Source organism: Bos grunniens, chromosome 13 (assembly GCF_055505025.1).
Source record: "Bos grunniens cultivar Pamir isolate PY7600 chromosome 13, Bosgru_T2T1.0, whole genome shotgun sequence".
Taxonomy (NCBI): Eukaryota; Metazoa; Chordata; class Mammalia; order Artiodactyla; family Bovidae; genus Bos; species Bos grunniens.
The window spans coordinates 3,583,003-3,608,140 of record NC_141177.1 but is presented as its reverse complement, the minus strand read 5'-3'; the positions used below and the strand labels follow the sequence as shown (position 1 = coordinate 3,608,140).

General features: G+C 48.1%; 1 protein-coding gene and 2 long non-coding RNA genes across 17 annotated transcripts in view; 1 reads left to right on the top strand and 2 right to left on the bottom strand.

Annotated features, from left to right (window-relative positions):
* The window catches only part of ZFP64 (ZFP64 zinc finger protein), a 75,587-nt gene extending 52,317 nt beyond the window's left edge, over positions 1-23,270 (bottom strand). For 2 of the 8 annotated variants that reach the window (XM_086331310.1, XM_086331306.1), the window contains exons 1-5: positions 23,095-23,270; positions 22,032-22,127; positions 19,893-20,126; positions 6,042-6,203; positions 1,143-1,205 (exon numbers count right to left, since the gene is read on the bottom strand). In XM_086331310.1, the coding sequence (XP_086187436.1) occupies positions 1,143-1,205; positions 6,042-6,203; positions 19,893-20,126; positions 22,032-22,127; positions 23,095-23,140 (601 nt within the window). In that variant the 5' untranslated portion in view covers positions 23,141-23,270. Of the gene's footprint in view, positions 1-1,142; positions 1,206-6,041; positions 6,204-16,177; positions 16,905-19,892; positions 20,133-22,031; positions 22,128-22,640; positions 23,062-23,094 lie in introns of those variants that run through there. The other 6 variants (XM_086331311.1, XM_086331307.1, XM_086331312.1 and 3 more) reach the window with 4 other exon arrangements.
* Positions 6,558-16,169, bottom strand: LOC147359976 (uncharacterized). Its single transcript, XR_015138872.1, has 2 exons — positions 13,062-16,169; positions 6,558-12,661 (listed from the first exon to the last, which is right to left on the bottom strand). It is a non-coding gene; the product is annotated as an uncharacterized LOC147359976 (long non-coding RNA).
* Positions 14,346-22,395, top strand: LOC147359975 (uncharacterized). Of its 8 annotated transcripts, none has more exons than XR_015138867.1 (5): positions 14,346-14,467; positions 14,704-14,789; positions 17,417-17,469; positions 18,960-19,025; positions 21,941-22,395. It is a non-coding gene; the product is annotated as an uncharacterized LOC147359975 (long non-coding RNA). The 8 variants fall into 8 exon arrangements; XR_015138866.1 differs by having other exon boundaries at positions 17,321-17,469; XR_015138865.1 differs by lacking the exon at positions 14,346-14,467 and having other exon boundaries at positions 14,651-14,789; positions 17,321-17,469.
* Positions 23,271-25,138: the final 1,868 nt, after the last annotated feature.

Below are 25,138 nucleotides of genomic sequence, written 5' to 3'. Positions count from 1 at the left end.
CAGTTATACAGAAACCACCTTACAAGCCCAAGCCTGGTTAACCGGGAGGAGAGGACGCTCCCTGAGGATCTGCAGCAGTGAACTTCAGGCCACTGTCCTCACTTATACTTTATAATATTTCCCTAATTTTCGTAAGTCATGATAGCACTTTCCTCTTGCAGTGATGAATATATGCTATATGTGACTGATGGAACTTCAACATAGGAAACCCACCAGGAGAGAGTATTGCTTGGTACATTGAGAATGCTTACCAATACCTGAAACATAATAATTTCAGAGTCTGATAACTTGACGAAATTCAAATGACAAGATGCTGTGAGGCTGATTAGACCTGTGGCCAAGGAATATCTGAGATAACTGCTGGATATTTTATCTTCTTCATTTTACCTTATAGATACTTTATCTGAGGCTAAGTAGCAGATTTTGGGTAATTAGTGATGCCCAAGACAAATTTCAGTGTCCCTCCCTTATATACATGGATCCTCATTGAATTTATACATGACTATATCATTTGACTTATAAGCATCTAATACTTTGTTAAAAATAGCCTAAAAGCAATTCCTTCTCCATGTGTAAAGTCTGGGAGACACAAAAATGATACATTAAAGAAAATTAAATCACCAGAAATCATCGTGGTTTTCTTTTTCCATGCATCAGTCTTTTTTTCTCCCTTGAAAATAGTTTTTGTCAAATTTCCCCTTGGAAACTGCAAAAACAACACACTCAGGTGTCCATCCAGTGACACAGTGTAAAGATACCTAAGTGAAAAGTTACTGTTCTCCCCCTACTTGCTCTGTTTTCCAGTCATTACACACACACCATATACACATATGCTTACAAGATATTCTCCTCCAGGTGAGAAGAGCAGGTACATTTAAACTGTAATTAATTCTGGCAGGTCAATTTTCAAAATGCCCATACCTGTTCACATTTCCACTCCTAAGTTTGCTCATATCGACTCTAGCACTGAGCTTTCTTGCTCTAAACATTTTCTGCCAAAATCATGTGTAGAAACAGCGTCTTGTTTTTATTTCATTTGTGTTGCATTCCCGTGATGACCAGTGAGGTCTGTGTCATATCACGTGTTTGACTTGTCTGGACCCCCAGCTCCCAGCAGAGGAGGGATGTGTGTGACCACTTACCAGTATGGATTTTTAAATGACGCTCCATGTCCTTCATACCATAGGCAGTCTTGAACTGGCAACCTTAAAAAGGCAAGGAAAGATCAATGACAGAGGGAAACATTTACTTTAGAACGGAGAAACAGCGAAGCAACTTCCTTAACCAACGGACGAACATTAATACCAGGTAACAGGACCAGCAGCGTCAGTGTGAATCCTGACACCAGGTATCAGGAAGCGCATAACACCACTTCCGTGCGTCCTACTCAAACTGCTGCACCTAAGTCTAATCAGACAACCCAAAGCGATGAACATTTTATGCGATAACTGGCCTGTTACTTTGCAAAACTATCAAGTTCATGAAAGACAAAAGCTTAGATTAAAGGAAACTAAAGACCCATGTCCCAGGAGTGGCGGCTGCACGGGCGCAGGAGGGCCTAGAGGAGCTACTCCACGTTCAAGGTCAGGAGGGGCGGCGGTGAGCAGATGCCGCTCGTCCAAGGTAAGAGAAAGCCAAGTAAGACAGTATGTGTTGCAAGAGGGCATCAGAGGGCAGACACACTGAAACCATACTCACAGGAAACGAGTCAATCTAATCACACTAGGACCACAGCCTTGTCTAACTCAATGAAACTAAGCCACGCCCGTGGGGCCACCCAAGACGGGCGGGTCATGGTGGAAAGATCTGACAGAATGTGGTCCATTGGAGAAAGGAATGGCAAACCACTTCAGTATTCTTGCCTTGAGAACCCCATGAACAGTATGAAAAGGCAAAATGATAGGATACTGAAAGGGGAACTCCCCAGGTCGGTAGGTGCCCAATATGCTACTGGAGATCACTGGAGAAATAACTCCAGAAAGAATGAAGGGATGGAGCCAAAGCAAAAACAATTCTCAGGTGAGGATGTGACTGGTGATAGAAGCAAGGTCCGACGCTATAAAGAGCAATATTGCATAGGAACCTGGAATGTCAGGTCCATGAATCAAGGCAAATTGGAAGTGGTCAAACAAGAGATGGCAAGAGTGAACGTCAACATTCTAGGAATCAGCAAACTGAAATGGACTGGAATGGGTGAATTTAACTCAGATGACCATTATATCTACTGCTGCGGGCAGGAATCCCTCAGAAGAAATGGAGTAGCCATCATGGTCGACAAAAGAGTCCGAAATGCAGTACTTGGATGCAATCTCAAAAACAACAGAATGATCTCTGTTCGTTTTCAAGGCAAACCATTCAACATCACAGTAATCCAAGTCTATGCCCCAACCAGTAACACTGAAGAAGCTGAAGTTGAATGGTTCTATGAAGACCTACAAGACCTTCTGGAACTAACACCCCAAAAAGATGTCCTTTTCATTATAGGGGACTGGAATGCAAAAGTAGGAAGTCAAGAAACACCTGGAGTAACAGGCAAATTTGGCCTTGGAATACGGAATGAAGCAGGGCAAAGGCTAATAGTTTTGCCAAGAGAACGCACTGGTCATAGCAAACACCCTCTTCCAACAACACAAGAGACGACTCTACACATGGACATCACCAGATGGTCAACACCGAAATCAGATTGATTATATTCTTTGCAGCCAAAGTTGGAGAAGCTCTATACAGTCAGCAAAAACAAGACCAGGAGCTGACTGTGGCTCAGATCATGAACTCCTTATTGCCAAATTCAGACGTAAATTGAAGAAACTAGGGAAAACCACTAGACCATTTAGGAATGACCTAAATCAAATCCCATATGATTATACAGTGGAAGTGAGAAATAGATTTAAGGGCCTAGATCTGATAGATAGAGTGCCTGATTAGCTATGGAATGAGGTTCGTGACACTGTATAGGAGACAGGGATCAAGACCATCCCCATGGAAAAGAAATGCAAAAAGCAAAACGGCTGTCTGGGGAGGCCTTACAAATAGCTGTGAAAAGAAGAGAAGCCAAAAGCAAAGGAGAAAAGGAAAGATATACCCATCTGAATGCAGAGTTCCAAAGAATAGCAAGGAGAGATAAGAAAGCCTTCCTCAGTGATCAATGCAAAGAAATAGAGGAAAACAACAGAATGGGAAAGACTAGAGATCTCTTCAAGAAAATTAGAGATACCAAGGGAACATTTCATGCAAAGATGGGCTCGATAAAGGACAGAAATGGTATGGACCTAACAGAGGCAGAAGATATTAAGAAGATGTGGCAAGAATACACAGAACTGTACAAAAAAGATCTTCACGACCAAGATAATCACGATGGTATGATCACTCACCTAGAGCCAGACATCCTGGAATGTGAAGTCAAGTGGGCCTTAGAAAGCATCACTATGAACAAAGCTAGTGGAGGTGACGGAATTTCACTTGAGCTATTTCAAATCCTGAAAGATGATGCTGTGAAAGTGCTGCACTCAATATGCTAGCAAATTTGGAAAATTCAGCAGTGGCCACAGGACTGGAAAAGGTCAGTTTTCATTCCAATCCCAAAGAAAGGCAATGCCAAAGAATGCTCAAACTACTGCACAATTGCACTCATCTCACACACTAATAAAGTAATGCTCAAAATTCTCCAAGCCAGGCTTCAGCAATACGTGAACCGTGAACTTCCAGATGTTCAAGCTGGTTTTAGAAAAGGCAGAGGAACCAGAGATCAAATTGCCAACATCCGCTGGATCATGAAAAAGCAAGAGAGTTCCAGAAAAACATCTATTTCTGCTTTATTGACTATGCCAAAGCCTTTGACTGTATGGATCACAATAAACTGTAGAAAATTCTGAAACAGATGGGAATATCAGATCACCTGACCTGCCTCTTGAGAAACCTATATGCAGGTCAGGAAGCAACAGTTAGAACTGGACATGGAACAACAGACTGGTTCCAAATAGGAAAAGGAGTATGTCAAGGCTGTATATTGTCACCCTGTTTATTTAACTTCTATGCAGAGTACATCATGAGAAACGCTGGACTGGAAGAAACACAAGCTGGAATCAAGATTGCCGGGAGGAATATCAATAACCTCAGATATGCAGATGACACCACCCTTATGGCAGAAAGTGAAGAGGAACTCAAAAGCCTCTTGATGAAAGTGAAAGTGGAGAGTGAAAAAGTTGGCTTAAAGATCAACATTCAGAAAATGAAGATCATGGCACCCGGTCCCATCACTTCATGGGCAATAGATGGAGAAACAGTGGAAACAGTGTCAGACTTTATTTTTCTGGGCTCCAAAATCACTGCAGGTGGTGACTGCAGCCATGAAATTAAAAGACGCTTACTCCTTGGAAGGAAAGTTATGACCAACCTAGACAGCATATTCAAAAGCAGAGACATTACTTTGCCAACAAAGGTTCGTCTAGTCAAGGCTATGGTTTTTCCTGTGGTCATGTATGGATGTGAGAGTTGGACTGTGAAGAAGGCTGAGTGCCGAAGAATTGATGCTTTTGAACTGTGGTGTTGGAGAAGACTCTTGAGAGTCTCTTGGACTGCAAGGAGATTCAACCAGTCCATTCTGAAGGAGATCAGCCCTGGGATTTCTTTGGAAGGAATGATGCTAAAGCTGAAACTCCAGTACTTTGGCCACCTCATGCGAAGAGTTGACTCACTGGAAAAGACTTTGATGCTGGGAGGGATTGGGGGCAGAAGGAGAAGGGGACGACAGAGGATGAGATGGCTGGATGGCATCACCGACTCGATGGATGTGAGTTTGAGTGAACTCCGGGAGTTGGTGATGGACAGGGAGGCCTGGCGTGCTGCGATTCATGGGGTTGCGAAGAGTCCGACACGACTGAGCGACTGAACTGAACTGAACTGAGACACATGAAAACTAAATGCCGTGTGTGATCACAAATTGGATCCTGGACTAAGGGAAAAATATTTTTCTTTTGATACAGAGAACTTTAATGAGACAGTTGGCAAACTCTTGATAAAGTCAGCAGTTTGATAACAGCATTTATCAATGTTAATTTCCTGATTTGGATGACTGTACTGTGGTTATATAAAAGAATTTCCTTGTTTTTAGGAAATGTGTATTAAGGTGCTTAGAGGTAAAGGTCATGTCTGCAACTTTGGGGGAAATATATGTACATTTAGAAAAAAAAAGGGCTTCCCTTGTAACTCAGTTGGTAAAGAATCTGCCTGCAATGCAGGAGACCTCAGTTCAGTTCCTGGATCGGGAACATCCCCGGGAGGAGGAAACGGCAACCCACTCCAGTATTCTTGCCTGGAGAATCCCATGGACAGAGAAGCCTGGCAGGCTACAGTCCATGGGGTTGCAAAGAGTTGGACAGGACTGAAGTGACTAATCCACCAACCACCAGAAAAAACAAAGCAAATGTAATATGTTAATATTTGGGAAATCCAGATGAAAGGTAAAGGCTGAAGGGAAAAGAAGGGCCCGGCAGAGGAGGAAAGGTTAGTTAGCTTCACCGACTGCAATGGGCATGAGTTTGAACAAACTCCAGGAGACAGGGAAGGACAGGGAAGCCCAGCACGCTGCAGTCCACGGGGTGGAAAGGAGTCAGACACGACTTAGCGACCGAACCATAACAAAAGGGTGCTCAGAAACTTTTTGTTCTACTTTTGCAACTTTTCCCTAAATCTGAAATTATTTCCAAATAAATTTTTTTGTTTTCCTTTTTTAAAGTAGGTAAGGGACAATTTTTCTGGATATCGTCCTAAGCTGTCGCACCAAGAGAAAGCCACAGTAATCTGAAATTCTCACTGTTCCCATTTAAAGGTCCTTGGCTGTTAAAGTCTTAGAGCCCAAGTGCATGGTGACCAGAGACAGTGAGAGGTGTGTTGTATGTGATGATGGAAATTCTGGGGTGTTGATTTCTAAGCCGGGCAGTTTGCAGCTGGCTTTGCCCAGTTGTCGGGAATCCAGGAGCTCGAGCCCTGGACCTGTTAAACGTCACGTTCTCTACACAAGCAGGACTCAGTGTCGCCTCTACCTGGATAGCAGCAGTTAAGCCTCTTCTGAGCCGGTGGGGCTGTGGGCTTTTTGGCACGCGACTTGGCAGGGAGAGAGATGACAGTGGCTGTCTGGTTTTCGTTGCTTTCCGTGGGCAGATACGTTTGATAGCCATGTTCAAAAACAAATTCTGGAGCTGAAACTAAAAGACAGGATGATTATTAATTTTCATAATACGAATCCCCAGTAGCTACTCCCTTTGCCTACATTCCTTTGTGAGAACGATTAGGCTGGATTGTCTTCCCACTGTTCCTTGCTGCTTAGGAGTGATCACGCGACCCTGTTCTAGCCAATGAGACACTGGAGAACATCTGCTGCGGGGGCTTCTGGAAAAGATTTTCTCCCTGATTTAAAAAAAAGGTGGGGGCGGAAAGAGAGGTAGGTGAGGAAAACTCCTTCTTGCTGCCCTGGTTCCCCTGCTGTCTGTCTTTGGACATGCCTGATGAGGATGTGATGTCTGGATCTGAGGCAGCCACTTTGTAACCATAAAGGGAGATGCTGGGCCAGAGCCCTGAAACCTATTCAAATCCACACTCATTAAATAAACAAGAAATGCCCTATTGTTTATACCAGGTAGGTTTTCTGTTAACTTCACCCAAATGCATTTAGGTACTGTCCTTTCATAAACTTTATCACAAAATCCTTTCAAAAACCAGAAGGGAGCTGACTGAAGGAATTCTGGGCAAACTACAAATACTCTCTAAACACAAACACTCTTCAAGCATTCCTAAGACCAACCAACCCATAAATCAACCTATATTCTCACGGAAGTTTTGAGGAAAAAAGAATAAAAAGAAGACCAAACATCATTATCATCTTTGTCTTTAACATCTGTCATTATAACAGGTAAAACAGGCAGTCCCAAATGTCTTTTCTTAAAATTGTTTTTACTGCTTTGTTAATGAAGTTAACAGTTTGCAGTTTGGGAATATGTATTTTCTTTTTTCCTTTATTATATGTAATCGTCACATGGAGATCTGGCTTCAAACAGGAGTAAATACGGCCTCTGCGGCTTGTTCAGGTGAACCTGTCAGGCTGAGAGGCCCTCCTGATGATTCTGAGAGCCAATGTCATATTCTGCTTCCCAAACTTCAGTCACGGAGGCACCACCTGTGACATTTCTCCATTGTATTTACAAAGTACACTTCTTTAAATCAACACGGGCCTGACATCACTCCCTATTTTGGCTTTGCCTGCAGCAGGAATACCCACTCCAAAGGTCTGAGGTGCCAGTTATATTTTCTCTTAAAACAAACATTCTCTCTCTTTGAAGCTAAGATGTTATAGACCGTAAGATGTCACATTATTTTATATACAATAAATTTTTAAAAGCTGTCAATTCAACACATGATAACACACTGCTTTCATATTCCTTAGGTATTTTACATATATTGATATTCCTTAGAGATTTTACATGTATCGAATGAGTTCTCTGAGGCTTCACTGAACATTTGACAGGAAACCCACATTCCTGGCACGCAGCTCTTGGGCACCTTGAGCAATGACAGCCTCATCCCAGTGTGTGGCAAAGAACACCCAGGTGGATCGGCATTTGCTGTTTGAGCAAACTCATGGTTTCCCGTCTTCTCAGCTGAAATATGTAGTGGGGAGTTAAGTGGCTTTTGTTTAAAGCTGGCAAAAGAGTCTGACAAACTGAAGTTCCATCTTCTTGCCAAGTCTCTTTGATGACCTGATCAACCACACCTGCCTCTTGGTGAGATGTTTCATCTACTCTGGGATTTAGCTGTTGGTTTTCAAAGTGTGGTCCCCAGCCAGCAGCAATGGACTTACCTAGGAATTTGCTGCAGAGGCAAGTTCTCAGGCCCCACCCCAGCTTACTGAATCAGAAACTCTAGGGTGGGCCCAGCAATCTGGCCTAACAAGCTGCCCACGTGATTCTGATAAACACAGGTTTGAGAACTAAGGGTGCAGACCATGCTTTTCCATGCAGCTCAGCAGTAACCTTAACTCAACTTTGTCTAATCGAGGGACTCCATCTCTCTCAGTTGTAGCTTTGCGAAACTCAATGGTTGTTCCTCCAGCAACAAAATTTGCTTCATCAATATCAAATGGACCCCCTACTACTATTTCTAGGTATTTCTGGGTACAGTTACTTTTCATCTTCAACCCGAACCATCCTGCAGTATCTCAGGAGACATTTCACACAGCAATTAAACCCAACACACAGAGCTCCCCAAAAAATGCACACATCTCTGCCGAAGTGAGTAGAACAGTGATCACTGATAATAATCCAGGTTATTCACAAACGTGCAAAGACAATTCCTTGGTGACTGCCTCCGGGCAGGCAGCCGTCTCGCTGATTCCAAGGCGCAGCCCCGTTTCAGGTGTTGTAATGTGTCTCTGAACTGATGTGAGTCCAGGCTCAGCCACTTTCCACGGATGGGACTTCAGGCCAGTCGAGGAGCTCCTTTGAGCCTGTTTCCCAGCTCGTCAGTGGGGATAATCACGTGCCCACTTCACAAGGATATCACGAAGCTTCATGAGGGCATCAATAGTGCAGGATATGGGCACAGTTGAGTCTTAATAACACTAATCCCTATAGCTGAACAGAACTGGGCACCAAACTCTTAGCGGGAATGATCAAGGCTTAGGGGAGCAATCACCTCCACTTGCCTGGGACCGAGGGGCTTCCCTGGTCATAGGACCTGAGATAAAACTAGGATGGCTGGTCATGCCACCGTGATACCCCAGCTTGTGGGAAAGAAGACTGGGAGGCACAGGGGCTGGGGGGTTGTGACAGTGGCCAGGCACTCCCTACAGTCTGGCTGCGGAGTCTGTGACCCTCCGGGAGGCGAGTCCTGGGTTTGGAATGATCCTGAGCTTGGGATACCCACCGTCCCTGGAGATGGCCGGGCCTGTCTGCTAACCGCCCCCGCCCCGCCCCCACAAGCCTTAGCATCTCTTTTGTGGTGAGTCACAGCAAAGGGGAACCCTGAGAGTATTCTGGGGGGCAGCTCCTTTTCAGAAATCTGGTTTGCAAATATTTCCTCCCACCCAGGAAGCTGTCTTTACATTCCACTGGCTGTTTCCTTAGGCGCACAGAAACTGATGCAGTCCTGCTGGTCTGTTTTTGCCTTTGCTGCACGTGCTTTCGGTGTCTTTAGGGGAGGCATCCAACTGGAGGGGTCGTTTGTAGGGGGCGGTCCCTTGTCTGTCTTCAGATTTGGCGTAAACAGTGGAATCTGAGTGTCCAGCAGACGTGAAGGCAGCCGGGACAACCCCAAGCACCCAGATCTGCTGAGCTGGGGATGCGCTTCTAGCAGAGATGTGACTTCCCCCAGGGAAGAATGTTCTCAACCCTTCTTTCCACTGGGGTGATCTGTAGCATGAGCGGCCGCTTTCTGGGGGTGTGAGTGGTCTGGTGCCCAGTTCTGTTCAGCTATAGGGATAACTTTCTTCAAGAGTTCAAGGCCTCGTCTCCCCTGTGGGCACAGCTCTTACAATCAAGTCCAGTGTTTCTGGATCAGCCCCCATGCCTCCCCCTCCACCCCCAGCAGCTCACAGCCTCACACCTGCTTTCGGTTTTGACTCTGGGGCTCTCCCTGGCTTGCCAGTGTGCCCAGCTGCACGTCTGAGACACACAGCTTGTTACACGCAGTCTTGGTTTGTAGCAGGAGCACCTCGGGTGTTCAATTATTCACCCATGATGTTGCTTAAAAAGTAAGACTGTCACATGAATTTCATAAGGAACCAAAACCGCCCTGAGCTTGGGACCCACTGGATGTCCTAGACCCGCGAAGCTCACAGGGGCCAACTGCAACTCTTCCCACGAAACTGCTCTTCGAACATCTGAAGTCATCCACGTCTCCCAAGTCCCTTTGCTTCTCCTTTCTCATCTTCAACTTAAAAACTCCAGTTTTAATTCTTTTCTCTTTTTTAAAATTAAAAGTGTATTATATTGTCGAAACAAAAGAAAACACTGACTAGAAAATCCCGGGAGCACAGAAACACGGGGAGAAAACCTGACCAACGCTGTCCCCCCGTGGCATGACATGCTTGCTGAATTCTGCACTTTTCCTCCAAAGCACTCATCTCTGCTGTAACTAGTTATGTGGCGAAGTATCCGATGCCCTTCCTCTCCGCCATTCGGTTGGATGAGCCCAGTGAGGACGTGCATTTCCCTCCATCACTGTTTCCTAGACCCTCGTGTGGAACCCGGCACACACAGGGGCTCAGGGAACACCTGTTTAGTGATGGATCAGATGGCCAACCTGTTCTTTTTACACAGATTTTAAAAATACAGAACTGAGATCATGGCTTAAATCATTTTGTATGCTTTTCTTTTTTATTAAACGATTAAACAACTTTGCTATGTGAAAGCATTCTGCCATGTTATCAATTCATCCAAAAACAATTTCTTCTGGCTACATAACATGCCACACTTGGGCTGTCCCAGCTAAATTAACCCTTTCTTCTTTTTTGGACATTGAGTTGGTTTCTAGGGGTTTACCTTTATAAATAACACCTATCCAAAAATTTTAACTTATCTCTTTAGTTTCTCTGGATACCTTCCTGCAAGCTGAAGAACCGGGTCAAAATGCAATGGTCATTTTATGGCTTGGTGACTCATAACTATAAGATCCTTTAGGAAAATCTAAATCAATACATATTCTCCCCTTCACCTTGGCTATCACACACACTATCTGTCAGGACAATATGAGACCGTTTTAGTTTAATCTGCATTTCTTTCATAATTGGTAAAAAACCCCTTTTCACTATATTTTATTCATTCACATACCTTCTTTATGAACTGCCTGTTCGGGATATTAGCTCTTTTTTTTTTTCTATTAAATTTTTACTTTTTTCTCATTGACTTGAAATGATCTTTACAAATTAAGGCTATTCTTTCACTGTCACATATTTAAATCTATTGTTTGTTTTTCCCCATATTGCCCATGCTTACAGCTCACATTTAGGGGCCTTGATTTGAGTGCAAACTCAGCATTCACCTCCTGGGAGAATTCTGTAAGGAAAGTCTCATGCTCTTCTAAAGGGTTTTCCCCTCATGGGAGCCACACCTGATCCTCAGGTCGGCCCAACAGTCCCGGTTCCAAGGGCTGAGCCCAACGCCAGCTTCTGATTCGTGACCCGCCCCTCTCTCTGCAGCAGCTGGCTGGTCTGGGGGCAGACAGGGGCACAGAAGCTGGACCGATCAGACCCGCTTGCCCTGCGGTTAGGAACTGGGACAAAGACACTGCAGCTTGCTGTGGACATCTATTTTGAAAAAAGAAGCACCCATGTGCCAGACACTGCCACCGACAGAGTTCCATTCTTTCCTGCCTTTCTCCCGGCAGGAGTGTGGATGGCCAGAAGGGCTTTGGGGCTGGATTCCACTGCTAAGCCCCTTCTCCGTGACTCCTTGCTGGCCTGGCTACACCAAGACAGTGGAACTGGGCCTGTTACCCATCCTAGCCAATGGCATCTGGGATTCCTGGGGAAGCGTTTCCTCTCTGTTAAAGAGAAGGTCCCTTTCCCCATCCCTGAGCAGGGCTGAGTGAAGACTTGAGGAGGAAAGCAGCCACCTTGTGGCCATGAGAAGCATTACTGCCGGGGAGAGCAAGAAGACCCAGAAACCCCCGGTCTGCCCTGCCAGATCTTATCCTGAGATAAGCAGTGTCTCACAGTCCAGCCCTCTTGTAGCTTAGTGTTATTAAGAGCAACCGAAAGCATCTGAACTAACCCGAGCCCGCACTGGCTGGCCCAGACTCCCAGGACCCTGCTCAGAACTACCCAGATGGGATTGTTAAGGGAGGGCGCTGGGGATCTCCGTCTTACTGAAGCTCCGGGGGGCTCTTTTGAGAAAGGCTGTGATGACGACTTTACCAAGGGTGCTGAGGGGCTTCTGCAGCCCTGGAGCTCGGCTCCCAGCCCCAGGTCTGGCTTCGAGCCCCTTTCTGGCTCTGTCACCGCCATCAAGCTATTTAACGCCTTCATGCTTTAACGCCTTCATGCTTTAGTTCATTACGGGTAAAAGAGGGATAATAATGATTAGTAGCTAATATATGTTGCAAAAATTTAATTTTTTAAAATTAAACGTTAAACTCATTAACTGAAGTTGTGAAAACCTACTTCACATACTGAGAAAACTGCTTGGCACAATAATAAGCAGCACTAAGAATTAGCTGGGAGAAGGCAATGGCACTCCGCTCCAGTACTCTTGCCTGGAAAATCCCATGGGCGGAGGAGCCTGGTAGGCTGCAGTCCATGGTGTCGCAAAGAGTCGGACACGACTGAGCGACTTGACTTTCACTTTTCACCTTCATGCATTGGAGAAGGAAATGGCAACCCATTTCAGTGTTCTTGCCTGGAGAATCCCAGGGAAGGGGGAGCCTGGTTGGCTGCCGTCTATGGGGTCGCACAGAGTTGGACACGACTGAAGCGACTTAGCAGCAGTAGCAGCAGCAAGAATTAGCTGGGCTTCCCAGGTGGCAGAGCAGTAAAGAATCCGCCTGCCCGTGCAGGAGACGTGGGTTCCATCCCTGGTGTGGGGAAGATGCTCTGGAGGAGGAAATGGCCACCCACTCCGGCATTCTTGCCTGGGAAATCTCATGGACAGAGGAGCCTGGTGGGCTGCAGTCCCTGGGGTCACAAAGAGTCAGACAGGACTGAGCGACTAACATACACACCCAAGAGTCAGCTATGACTATTATTATTGCCAGATTCCCCTGGCAACTCACTAACTAGTTTGTTTTACTGAATTGCTCACACACTCAACAACCTTCAGTGGCTCCCTAGCTCCTTCAGAATAAAGGCCAGATCAAAGCAGGGGCCGCTAGTCTGTAGGCGCTATATCATCTCCAGCCACTGTGATCAGATCTCCCCTTCAGCAGCAGGGACCAGCTTCTCCACCTCCAGACCAGCAGGAGGAAACGCCCCCCTCCCGCTGTCTTCCTCCCAAAGGCAGGTGGGATTCTCAAGGTCTATCATGCGTGTGATCTCACTCATCATTTTCCCCGTGGCTTTCCCCGCCGAGACCAACCTACTCCATGAACTCTCTGCACTGGTCACACACGGCTGGGCTTCTCTGTCTTACAACAAGTTCTCCTCCGCTCCCGGACGAGCTTGGAATCCTCCAAGGGAAGCACCTCCATTATCTCGGCTCCAGCATCTGGCACCGCCAGTCCCAGAGCCGCCCTCACTGGACCCTCACGATGGAGCCGGCGCCACGCCATGAACGTCACGGGCTTGAACGAGTTCAATCCGAACCGCGCCCCCTACTGCATTTACTTGGTAACTTTTACTGAGCGCCTAGGATGTACCAGGCCTGGGGCTGGGCGGCCGAAAAGCAAGACTGATTAGTGCCTGCTCCAGGGAGGTTATGGAGCTTTCCCCATAGCTCAGTGCTCAGTCGGTAAAGAGCCTGCCTGCAGTGCAGGAGACCCGAGTTCGATCCCTGGGTCGGGAAGATCCCCTGGAGAAGGAAATGGTAACCCACTCCAGTATTCTTGCCTGGGAAATCCCACGGAGAGAGGAGCCTGGTGGGCTACAGTCCATGGGGCTAGAAGAGTCGGACACAACTTAGTGACTAAACCAGGGAGATTATAGTCTGGTAAATTAGAAGTTAAACCACTACCTTGCTTACTACTAATTAGTTGTTTTGCAAATACAGAATAAGGGTCATTTAAAATTAAGAAAACAAAACAACCCACTACTTTGAGGCCCACAGGCAAATTGAGCCTTCAGATAATTTTGTTTTTTAGGCTTTCAAAATCAGTTAGGTGGGCTGGGTCTTTCCCAGGTCAATGACCTCTGGCCAAAGACCACCAGGGACACACCTGTAGTTGAATAAGTTGATTACTCCTTACAGTAAGGGAACCCTTGCCCCACGGGGGCTGTGGAGGGTCTCAGTAAGAGGGTGCCCGGAAGCACGTAGTTTTAGATGTTTGGGGCTCATGTTAGATGATTCTGCGAGGAGGCTTCAAGGAAGCCTGCGCTGGAGGCTGTCAGGAAGTGGGGACAAGCCTATGACTTGGTATCTTAGCGACTAGTGCTGAGATGCAGAGAAGGCTAGAGCAGCAGATAAAATCGATAAAGCAGGAGACGAGCGGGGCAGGAGGGGATGCCCGGGGTTCCGAGGCTCAGGCATGACGACACAGGAGTTCTCTTTCCAGCCTGTCCCAGCACAGTCAGAGCTGCCCTGTCCCATGTGGACGTTCTGTGACTCTGTTCAGCAGGGGAACAGCACGCGCGCCCCGGGGAGTTAACCCAGCGCCCAGGGACTCCGACGCCCCCCGGCTCTCCTCTGCTGGTCGTCCACGGCCCGCCCACTCCCCCTCACAGCCCACCTGCTGCCGTACTTACTGCCCCTGCCTGAGCCCAGGAGTATCTGAATTCACTTCTCTGGCTAAAGACTGCTTGTTACCAAATAAACTGATGGCAACTGTGGTAAGGGCTAGTTGAGGAAGTGGTGAAGAACCTAACCTTCGGGGTGGGGAAGGGAGGGAGAAATCGTGGCTAGCTTCTAGGTGGAGGTGACTTTTAACCTGGGTCCTAAAAATGCAGGAATGAACCAGAAGAGGTGGGAAAAGTCAGTGATAGTTCAACTAATACTGTCTGGAGGCTTGCCATGAGTCAGGGCCTGCGGAAAATTTTCCATGAGCTGTTTCACTTAATTTCTACAGCCCCTGATTCAGTAAGTAAGTAATGAGAACTAACCCTGATGGCTTGAATGTCTGCATGTAGGAGCCCCTGGCAGTGACCCTCTGAGGTGAGTTCTATCTCTACTCTCCCGTTTTACAACTGGGTAAATGGAGACCCTGAGACTCTAAGTCACCTGCCTGAGGTTACCTGGATGGGAAGTGATGTAGCTCGGATCTGAACCCAGGCAGTCTGACTCAAGAACCTAGACTCTCTCCACTACCAAGTTCCATGGCCTTTCTATGTATTTCTGTCCCACTTTAAAAAGGAGACAACGCAAACTCTTACAACTTGCAGCACTCACACAGCTCCTAAGGCCCTCTGCAGCCAAGACTTTAACACGGGAAGCTGACCCCAAGCCCCATGGCTTCAAGCGGGGAACTTAGAAAATGCACATAGGAGGCTAGATTTTTCCACCAGCGTCAAGATCTAATGTTACTGCTTTTATAGAAAAGTTCTCAAATCAAATGCCAAATGATAGGCAGCTTTCAAAGCTAGCGGGCAGAGAATTAATTTTACTTTTTATCCAACATGGCACCCCACTCCAGTATTCTTGCCTGAAAAATCCCATGGACAGAGGAGCCTGGTGGGCTATAGTGCATGGGGTCACAAAGACTGAAGCGACTGAGCAGGAGGAAGGGTCTGTTTTAATCAAGGACTGAAGACGGACCAATAACCCTGGACAAGGTCTGGGTGCGGGTATTGAGAGGAACCTGCCGGGGTGGGGGTCGGGTGGTGAGCATCTTTCCAAGTGGGTCGAGGCCTGCAATCCCCTGGGGAGCTTGTTAACAATGCAGATGCCTGAGCCCCAGCCAGGCGGATTCGGAGGTGCAGCGCAGGCACTAGCGGCTTTAACAAGATCCCAAGGGACCCTGGTCCAAACTGCCGCTGCTGCAACACCGAAGCCTAAACTTTGGGGAAGCTGGACCCCGCAAACCAAAATAAACAGTGTAAAAGAAAGGGTGGGGGGAAGCAAGATGCTGCTTGTTTCGGGGCAGAGCTGCAGGCGCATGCAGGGACAGCAGCTGGGTCAGGCAGAGACTCAGCACCCTGCTCATCTCACTTGGGCATGCATCTTGATGTTAAGAAAGTGAAAGTTGCTCATTTATGTTAATAAAGTGAAAATCGCTCAGTCGTGTATGACTCTTTGCAACCCCATGGTTCCACAGTCCGTGGAATTCTCCAGGCCAGAATACTGGAGTGGGTAGCGTTTCCCTTCTCCAGGAGATCTTCCAAACCCAGGGATCAAACCCAGGTCTCCAGCATTGCGGGCAGATTCTTTACCAGCTGAGCCACCAGGGAAGCATTAACACCCTTCATGTTAATAAAGGCGGTCGTCTACTGAGTCCAATGACTGTCCTAGATCCTTTATTTGGATTATTGCAGAGTCTCACAATAACCCAATCATATTAGGCACCTAATTCTAAACCTAACAGTATTTGTTTGTTGTTTACTCACTAAGTCACGTCCAGCTCTTTGCGTAGCCTGCCAGGCTCCTCTGTCCATGGGATTTCCCAGGCAAGAATACTGGAGTGGGTGGCCATTTCCTTCTTCAGGGGATCTTTCCAACCCAGGGATCGAACCTGCGTCTTCTGCAGTGGCAGGCGGGTTCTGTACCCCTGAGGCACCTGGGAAGCGCACCTACTGGTATTAGGTACCCTTTTTAATAATCCCTTTCTACAGACAAGGAACCTGAGTGAGTGACCTGCCCACAGCCCAGGGTTGCCGACTGGGATAAGGCCCAGCAGCCCGTCTCTGGTGCGCGGCACCCCCGTCAGCTCTGCGCGGTGGGGAGCGCTTGCGCAGCGGGCGCCGAGGCGTACCGGGTGGCCAGCAAAGCTGAGGCGCGGCTACAGTGAACAAGGGCGGGGCCGTGGAGAGGCCGGGTGGCGGGCGAAGGTCTCCGAGCCGGTTACGTGGTGCGCGGGCAGCTTCACCAATGGACGTGAGGCGCGGGCCCCTGTGCGTTCACTCCACACACAACCACTGCCGGGAATATGATGCTGCGGGTCAAATGCAGCCCCTGACCTCGTGGCGCTTACGCTTCAGCAGTGGGACAGGCCTTAAATTTGTTCTGCAAACAATCATTTAATTACGGGGACCTGATCTGAGAGAACAATGCCCATGTGTGTGGTCTCAGAGCGGGGCTCTTTGGGGCGATGCAGTTAAACCCAGCTCTGACACACGCACCAGCACCAGCATTAAGTCGGCTCCAGGCAGAGGGGGCAACACATACAAATGCCCCGGGGCTCAAGGAAGAGTGGCCCACTCGGAAAACAGAAAGGATGTCATCACAGCTACTGTGAGTCAGAGGGGGCGGCGTGTCCTGAGGTGCGGCCAGGTCCTGTGTGCAGATGGTCCTGAACCTTAGGTTTTGAGGGTGGGCTGGTGTCAGCCAGGTAAAGGCGAAAAAGGCAGAGGGGACGGCAGCAGGGAAGGCTCAGAGCCCAGCGAGACGCAATGGCCACAAACGAAGGGTCTTGGGGCCTCCCCGTGCTGGGGCCTCCCTAGGCTGGGGCCTCCGGTCCCAGGCTTCACACCAGGTGTGGGGTGACTGGGAGCTTATTTCTGAGAACAGAGAACCCGACACTCAATCTTCAGGGAGAAGACCACGAGGGCAAGGGCCCAGGGACCTGAGTCCCAGGACTGTCCTGAACCTGTGCTGGGACCCTGACCATCTCTCATCTCCACCTGCAGCTTCACTCTGTCCAGCTGTAAAATGAGAAGGTGGTACCAGGCCCATCCCTAAGGTGAGTTTCTGTTCGAACATTTTCCTGGTGATTTCCTCTAAGATGAGATGAAGAGAAACTCGGGAGAAAGTGGGAAGACCTCAGGGTAACCTGATGAGAGTTTCCGAGGTGATCAGTTATATTCAACGCTTAACACATTTCAGCAGGAACATTATTTTGGATGCAGTAAGGAAACGACCACAAACTTCACCTGCTGCCAAAAAACTCAGACACAGCATCAACGTGCAAATGATAAGGCAAAAGCTGGTACCCTCACTTCAGAGGTTCTCCACATCTTAGCTCCAATTAACTGTTTGCAAAACATTGAAAACAAGTCAGAAGTTGCAGATGGGCTCGATCAAGCTCACAGATGTATTTTGTTTGACCAACAAGTTTTTTTTTCCCCCTCATCGCCTGACATGTGGGATCTTAGTTCCCTGACTGGGGATCAAACCTGTACTCCCTGCAGTGAGAGGACCTTCTTAACCACTGAACTGACAGGAACGTTTCCTAACAAAGTTTTAAAATTTGGGAAATTTTACATTTTTCAGTTGCTCAGAAAAACCCAAATATCTAACTGATTGAATCCAAAGAGCAACTTTCTCTATTTCACCAGCGTCCCCACCATCCCCTAATGCCTTCTGCAGAGTTGACATCTTTCATTAACATTACTTGCCTCATTCCTGTTCTAGAAGCTTTCCTTGAATATAATACATATGCATATATATGCCGGTTTATATTTACCTTGAGACTCTATGTGGGTACACAGATCTAGCTTCCTTTTCAGACTAAGTCACATCCTACTGTCTGAATTTATTCATCTAATTGTTAGATTATTATTCATTATCCATCATGGCATTTATTTATCTAATCTCCTGACATATACGTTACAAAGGTTCCATTTTCTTTACAGTATCAGTAAACACCCTTGTACATTTTTACTTGTCAAGTTTTAGAGGATAAATACCCACAAGTGCACATACTGGGTAAATGTGTACATTTTAAAATTTGAAATATTTTAAGTGTAAGAATTAAAGTTTGAAAGATATCACAAAATTGCCCAGCTTATATGAATGGATATCTCCAGAAAGGAAAGGAAAGCAGTATTTGATTTGCATTTCTTTATTACTGAGGGATGATGACTCAATGACACATCCTTGTATATTTACTGGCTCTTGAATAGCAACTGCTGCTCTTTGCTGACTTTTCCATTTAGTCTTTTTATTGATTTTTAGGAGTTTTTTTTTTTTTTTTTTAATATATGAAGGATATTAGGCCTTAGTCACATGTACTTCATTTTCTTTTCCCAGTTGTCTTTAAGCTTTTTTTATACATTGTTTTTACTGTGGAAGAATGGTAACTTTATCTGCAACCACATAACAATTCTTTTTCTTTTGGGGGAGCAATCCTATAACCTGCTTTCTTTGGAAGGCACAGTATTAATATATTTTTTGATTTAAAAATTTGAATGCCTTTAAAAGCCAACAAATACATCCTCTATTTTCCCATAGGATGCAACAGTGTGTCTACCAACCATCTCATAAATGGGTGCTTACTGGAGTCATCTGTCTCATCCCGTAAGGCAGATTATAAAGGAATAAGCTGAGGGGTGTGAGTGTTTGGGTCTCTCTGCATGTGGGGGCTTCCCTGGTGGCTCAGACGGTAAAGCGTCTGCCTACAACGTGGGAGACCTGGGTTCAATCCCTGGGTCGGGAAGATCCCCTGGAGAAGGCAATGGCACCCCACTCCAGTACTCTTGCCTGGAAAATCCCATGGACGGAGGAGCCTGGTCAGCTATAGTCCATGGGGTCGCAAAGAGTTGGACACGACTGAGCGACTTCACTTTTACTTTCTTTCTTTTGCACGTATATAGTTTTTACTCTACAACTTTGACGGTTTCATTGTGCATGTTTAACTTTTGGATCCATCTGTGGTTTCTTTTGGACGTGACCAAGAACTAGGATGAACTTTTCTGTTTTTCCAGTTGGCGGCACAGGGAAGGGGAGTCATCAGTACTTGTTTATAGATTTTAAAAATTTCTTAAACATTTTTTTTGTCCTTTACACAAATAATGCAAATTCAGGAATCACACACATATTTCCACCACCCCCAAATAACCACTTTTTCCTTTTTTACCATTTCCTGCAAGTATTTTTTTCTTAGTATATAGCTTTTTTTCTGGTTTTGTTTTAAAAACCTGGTTTTTGTCTGTTAGTTTTGTTTAGCACATGCCAACAATTTATAACTGCTACCACTTAATGTTTTAACCTAGCAGTTCGCAAACCTGGCCAGGCAGCTAGCTTCCCCATGGAGCTTGTTAAAAATAATGAATCAGCAATCCTAGGGGGTGGGCCCTGGGTGTCTATATTTTTAACAGGATCTGAAGAGGCGTCTGGGACATAGCCAGGCCAACTCTGAGTGACTGCCCCACCGCCCAACCATACCTGTGATCGTCTGGGTTTCCGAGGTGATGGTTCGAGTGGTGGTCTGAGTCTGGGTGGCAGGCACCGTTTCCTCCGATACAAACTGGACTGTGCTGGGCGCCGCCCCAGACGTGCCGGTCAGCTGGCAGCCACTCTGCTTGTGAGCTACAAAGGCGTCCAAATTGTTAAACTGCTGCTTGCAGATGCCACAGATGTGGATGTCGGGAGTCAGCTCCACCAAAACTGTTGTGCCACCTGGAACTCCAGGGGACAGAGGGGGAGTCACAGGTTAATTTCAGACAGCTTGAAATGGAAACACAAACCAGACCCACGGTGAGAGAAACGGGCATGGTGGCAGGCGTGGCTAGCTGCTGGCCCAGTATCTATTCCACTCCCCTCTTCTTGCACACAGAACCCCAGTGCCACCCCAGCAGCAACATACCCACCCAAGTAATGCTCCTGATCACTCCCTGTGGGGGCACTAGTGGTATCTCACGCAGGAAGGTTCTTCCCTGCACCTCAAGAAGGCTACCTTGCGCTTCAGAGGACCATCTCCTGTCTCAAGGAAAACGTAATTGTACTTCTCAGTCATTATGGGAGCCAGTGCTCCCACTATTCCAACCCTCTCCCCCATCATGAGAACCACTAGCCTGAATAATTTGGCTCATGACATACTTGGGAATCCCTCCAGCACAGTGCTGGAGGAGCTTCAGGGAAAAGCACGATCAAGAGGGAGCCGACATGGTTGGCACTGTTCACCTCTCCCTTCAGCCTTGAATGCAGGTGTGATGCCAGGTGCTTCTGCAGCCATGTTGTAACATGAGGTAAATAGTAAGATCTCTACAAAAGTTTACTTCACTGATCCCCTAAATCAACCCTAGAATCAATCAATTCCAGACTTCTAATTAGGCCAGTGTAGTTCAGTTTTGTTACTTGTAAGCAAAATTAATTCCTGACAGGCATTATTTCACTATAGTAATAATATCAAGAATTAATATTGTATTTAACACTTGCAAAGCGCTTACCACAGTCCTGGCACTATATTAGAAACTGCTATATAAATGTTTGTTAAATAAAGAAATACAATGACTAAGTCTCTAACTAATAAGACAAACTGAATTTTTATTTAAAAAGTTTTCTTTGCCTTATTACAAGGAAATTCATGTTTATAACAGAAAATCTGGAAGAGAAGAAGCAAGGAGGGAAATTACAGTCTTTCCACCTATGGCTACCATGAACATTACAAAATATTTTCTTCCATTCATCGAGTTAAAGATTGTTTATATCATAGTGTATTGTAAATTAACCTTTTTCCCAATACTGCTGTACAAGCATTATGCTCCATCACTAAAGTCTCTTTATATATATACATAATTATTTAATGACAACACATTATTCCATATTTTCTAAGCCTCATAATTTCTCACTAACTGTAAGGTTTGAATATTATTCCCAATTTTCCCTGAGTCTAAATAGTATGAAAACCACCTTTGTGCATATACAGTTGGCATCTTTGCTTCATAATTTAAAAAAATTATAAAATATTTGCATTATGTCCAATGTCCCATTACAACCAAGACAAGACATCTCTGTGCAGAAATACAATTTGGTTGACTTCTAAGAAAAGATACTCTGCACTGAGCAAGGTAGGTTTGTAAGCCATCTTGCAAACACTGAAATCAATGGATGGAAGGACGTGACATTTCTCATCTCTCTAACACTGTCTTCCTGTAGCTACTAAGGTGCCCAAGCTAAGAGGAAGACAAAGAATCCAAGAGACTAGTGACTGCATCATTGAGATTCCTTAATGGTGGGACTCCGGAGGAGATGGGGTGAAGTTTCTGCTTCATAAGATGGTTACGAGAATTAAATGAGATGGTGCTTGTAGAAGGCCAGCACAGGGATCCCCAGCATGTCACCTGATGGGGTTATTACTGAGGTGTTCTATTTGAATTTGAAAATATCCCCTCTGAATATCTGTAATGAACTGAGACCCAATAGAATACACTGGGTCTATTTTTTTTTTTTTTTGGTATCATCAACACAAAGAATTCCTTTATCTTTGCCAGGCTCTTCTGTCCATGGGATTCTCCAGGCAAGAACACTGGAGTGGGTTGCCGTGCCCTTCTCCACGGTGTCTTCCCAAGCCAGGGATCGAACCTGTGACTCTTCCGTCTCCGGCATTGGGAGGCGGGTTCTTTACCACTGGCGCCAGCTGAGAAGCCTCTTTATCCCAACAAAGTTCTCCAAACCTGTCTGGGCATCAGAATAAGGGCTAGGGTGGGTTATTTAAACACGGATAAACACGGACACATCTGACCCCCACTTCAGAGAGTCCTAATGGAGGTGGGGTGAACGGGGACTGAGGTTTAGGGAAATCTGCGCTTTTCACAAGTTATGCAAGGAACACACAGACATGTTTAGGAGCCAGTGTCTTCCAAGTCGGTAACAGTAACATCTAACAAGTGCCAGGGGTTCTCAAACTTCCTGTGCCTCCGAATCGCCCAGGGCAAGCCCATCCTCCTCCCTTCTACCCTGGCCCCACCACCTGGTAGGTGGGGCCCACAGAGCTTTCCCCCCTCCCCCTTTTTTAAAAAATAAGCGCTGGAGCTCCCAGGTGGCTGGTTCGCGCTCAGCCCCACACTTAGGGAAACAACGAGCCCGGCGAAACCACGGGCTTGAAAAAGGCTGTCATCATAATGAAAATGAACCCCAAACTCAAAACTCAAAGAAAACGCCCATGGCCCCATTCCCCATTCAGATCTCCACCTTCAACGTGGACAAGGCTTTTCAGGAAGCCGGCAAGCCCAGCCAGCCAGACCTCGTGCAGTCCTCCGAACCCAGACTTCAAGGATTCGGGGCCACCGAGACAGAAGTTTTCCCATCAGCGTGGCCGCGGTTACCCCAAATCCACCTCCAGGCTGCGCCGGGGGCGGGGAATGCCGCGAGAGGGTGGGCGATGGTCGGAGCCGCCAGCCCTCCCCCACCGCCCGCTGCACGGGGGGCTCTTTGGAGGCTGGCGAGCGCCCCCGCCTCGCGCCGGGTCGGGTGCGCCCGCCCCCGGCCCACCCCGGCGCCTCCTGCCCGGCGCGCCCGCCGCGGTCCCCGAGACGCCGGCTCGGGGCCGTCACCCCGATTTCGGGGCCCCGGGCCTGCCCGCTGCGTCGCAGGCGTGCTTGGGCCCGGGCCCCGGAGCGCGCACTGCGCCCGGAAAAGCACTTACTTTGCACCGAGCCCGGGAAGCTCTCGCCCTCGTTGCTCGCGTTCATGGCCGCAGACTGGGGGCCGAGGGGGGTCCCCGGCCGGCCGGGGTGCAAGGGCGCGGGGCGCGCGGGTCTACATGGTGCAGGGACTTTTCCTTTTATTTTTCCACCCCCCCAGCCTTCCTTCTCCCAACTCCGCGAGGCGGGGAGGACGGATGTACAGCGAGCGCCACTTCCGCTGCCTAGAGGGCGCTGGCCCGGCCCGGCCGCACCAACCTGGCTTCGCGGCTGCGGCTCCCGGGGGAAGAAGCCGGCCAATCCCGGCACTCGGGCCGCGGGGTCTCCCCGGGGTCCGGACGGCGCACACGCGGTGGGGCGGCCGCGGGCAGCGAGGGACGCGCCCCCGCAACCCCCCGGGCTGCAGCAGCCGGCGCCCTGCCCGCACCCCGGAGGGCTGGGCCGGCGCTTTGGGCACCCCCCACCCCGGCTCTGGCGCCTTTGCACCTGCCGCTCTGGGCGTCTGGGCCCCGCCGAGTCCGGGCAGCCGGGTCGCCCCGGTGGTTTGCAGAAGAGGAGCGAGTCGGGCAGCAGTTGGGTGGGTGCTTGCGGGGGGGCGGGGCGGGGGGGCGGTCACAGGCTTGGCGGGTGGGGAACGCCGGCTGGGCGCATCCGCAGAGCGCTGGGCCGGCCCCCTGCCCAGTAGTGAAATAAAGAGGCCCGTGCTCACGTGCTTGCGTGGCAACTGGGATCGGTCGCTGGGGCAAGAACCCTGACCCCAGGGGTCCGCCAACTCTTCTGAGCATCACCACCACCCGGAGAGCTTGTTAGGACGGAGGCCGCGGGGCCAGCCCAGAGTTTCTGACTCGGTGGGTCTGGGGAGAGGCCCGAGGACCAGCATTTAAGTGACAAAGTGAAGTTCCTGATACCGGTGGGCGCTGCTGCCCCCGATCTGACCCCGCGCTCGGCTGACTTCACCTGCCATTCCCTCCTCCCCTCAGGCGTCAGCCCCCAGCTCTTTTCAGCCTCAAGGCTTCTGTGCTTACTGTTCACTCTGTATCCACCTGCCACCCTGCCTAACGCCCTTGGGTCTTGATTTTAAATGCCATCCACAGAGAGGCCCTTCTTGGCTAGCCCCCGTTCTAATCCTGCCGTGCCTCCATCCAGTGGCTCCCCCTGTTACTTTCTGGTCTGCTTTATTTTAGGATTTATCAAATCTAACCTGGTAATCTGAGGTATCTCTATCTGTATCTACCAGTCTATCCATCTATCTGTAGATCTATCTAATTTGTCAATCTCTACAGACAGGTACACAGATTTATTCGTTTATTACCTGTTTTCCCTTGCCCCTTACATTCAGTAAATCCTCAGCAACCTGGAATGAATAATAAAAACCTCCCTGCCTTGCTGATACATCTATCCCCAGTGACTTGGTCTGGTGCCCGGCACATAGTAGGCCCACAGTAAATAGGGTGAGTATAACTGATGAAATTATCCTGCGGTTTCCATTGAGGGTTTGCTCATTCCTCCAGCAGCAATATACTTAGAAGCGTCTGCCATGTGCCAGGCAGCGTGCTAGCCCCTGGAGGTACAAGGGTGATCCTATTTACTTCCTGCTCTAACAGAACTTGGCTGGTGGCTAGCGATGCAGTCCACGCTAAACAGTCAGATCAGCAGTGTAATTTCTTGAGAGTAATATGATCTCAGAAGACATGAAACAAGGATGTGATGGTGGCTTCCTTGGCCTATCTGAGCAAGCAATGTGTGAATGAGGCCGCTGCGTTGGGGGCAGTTCCAGCCTGGGGGACTGGCAGGTGCCGGAGCCCTCAGCCACAATGCTCTAGACAGGAACGGGCCACCCCGCCCCCCAGTCCCACTGCGAGTCTCACCGCCCTCCCCCAGACCCCCTCACTGCTCCTGCTCAGACACGCCCAGCTCTGCTTTTCCTCCTCCTTCTGCCTGGATTGCCTTCCCCTGGTCTTTGCAGGACTAGCCAAATGGAAGGTCACTTTGTGGCGGAGACCTTCTCTGTCTCTTATCTGAAGTACTTACCCCCTGCTTGGTACA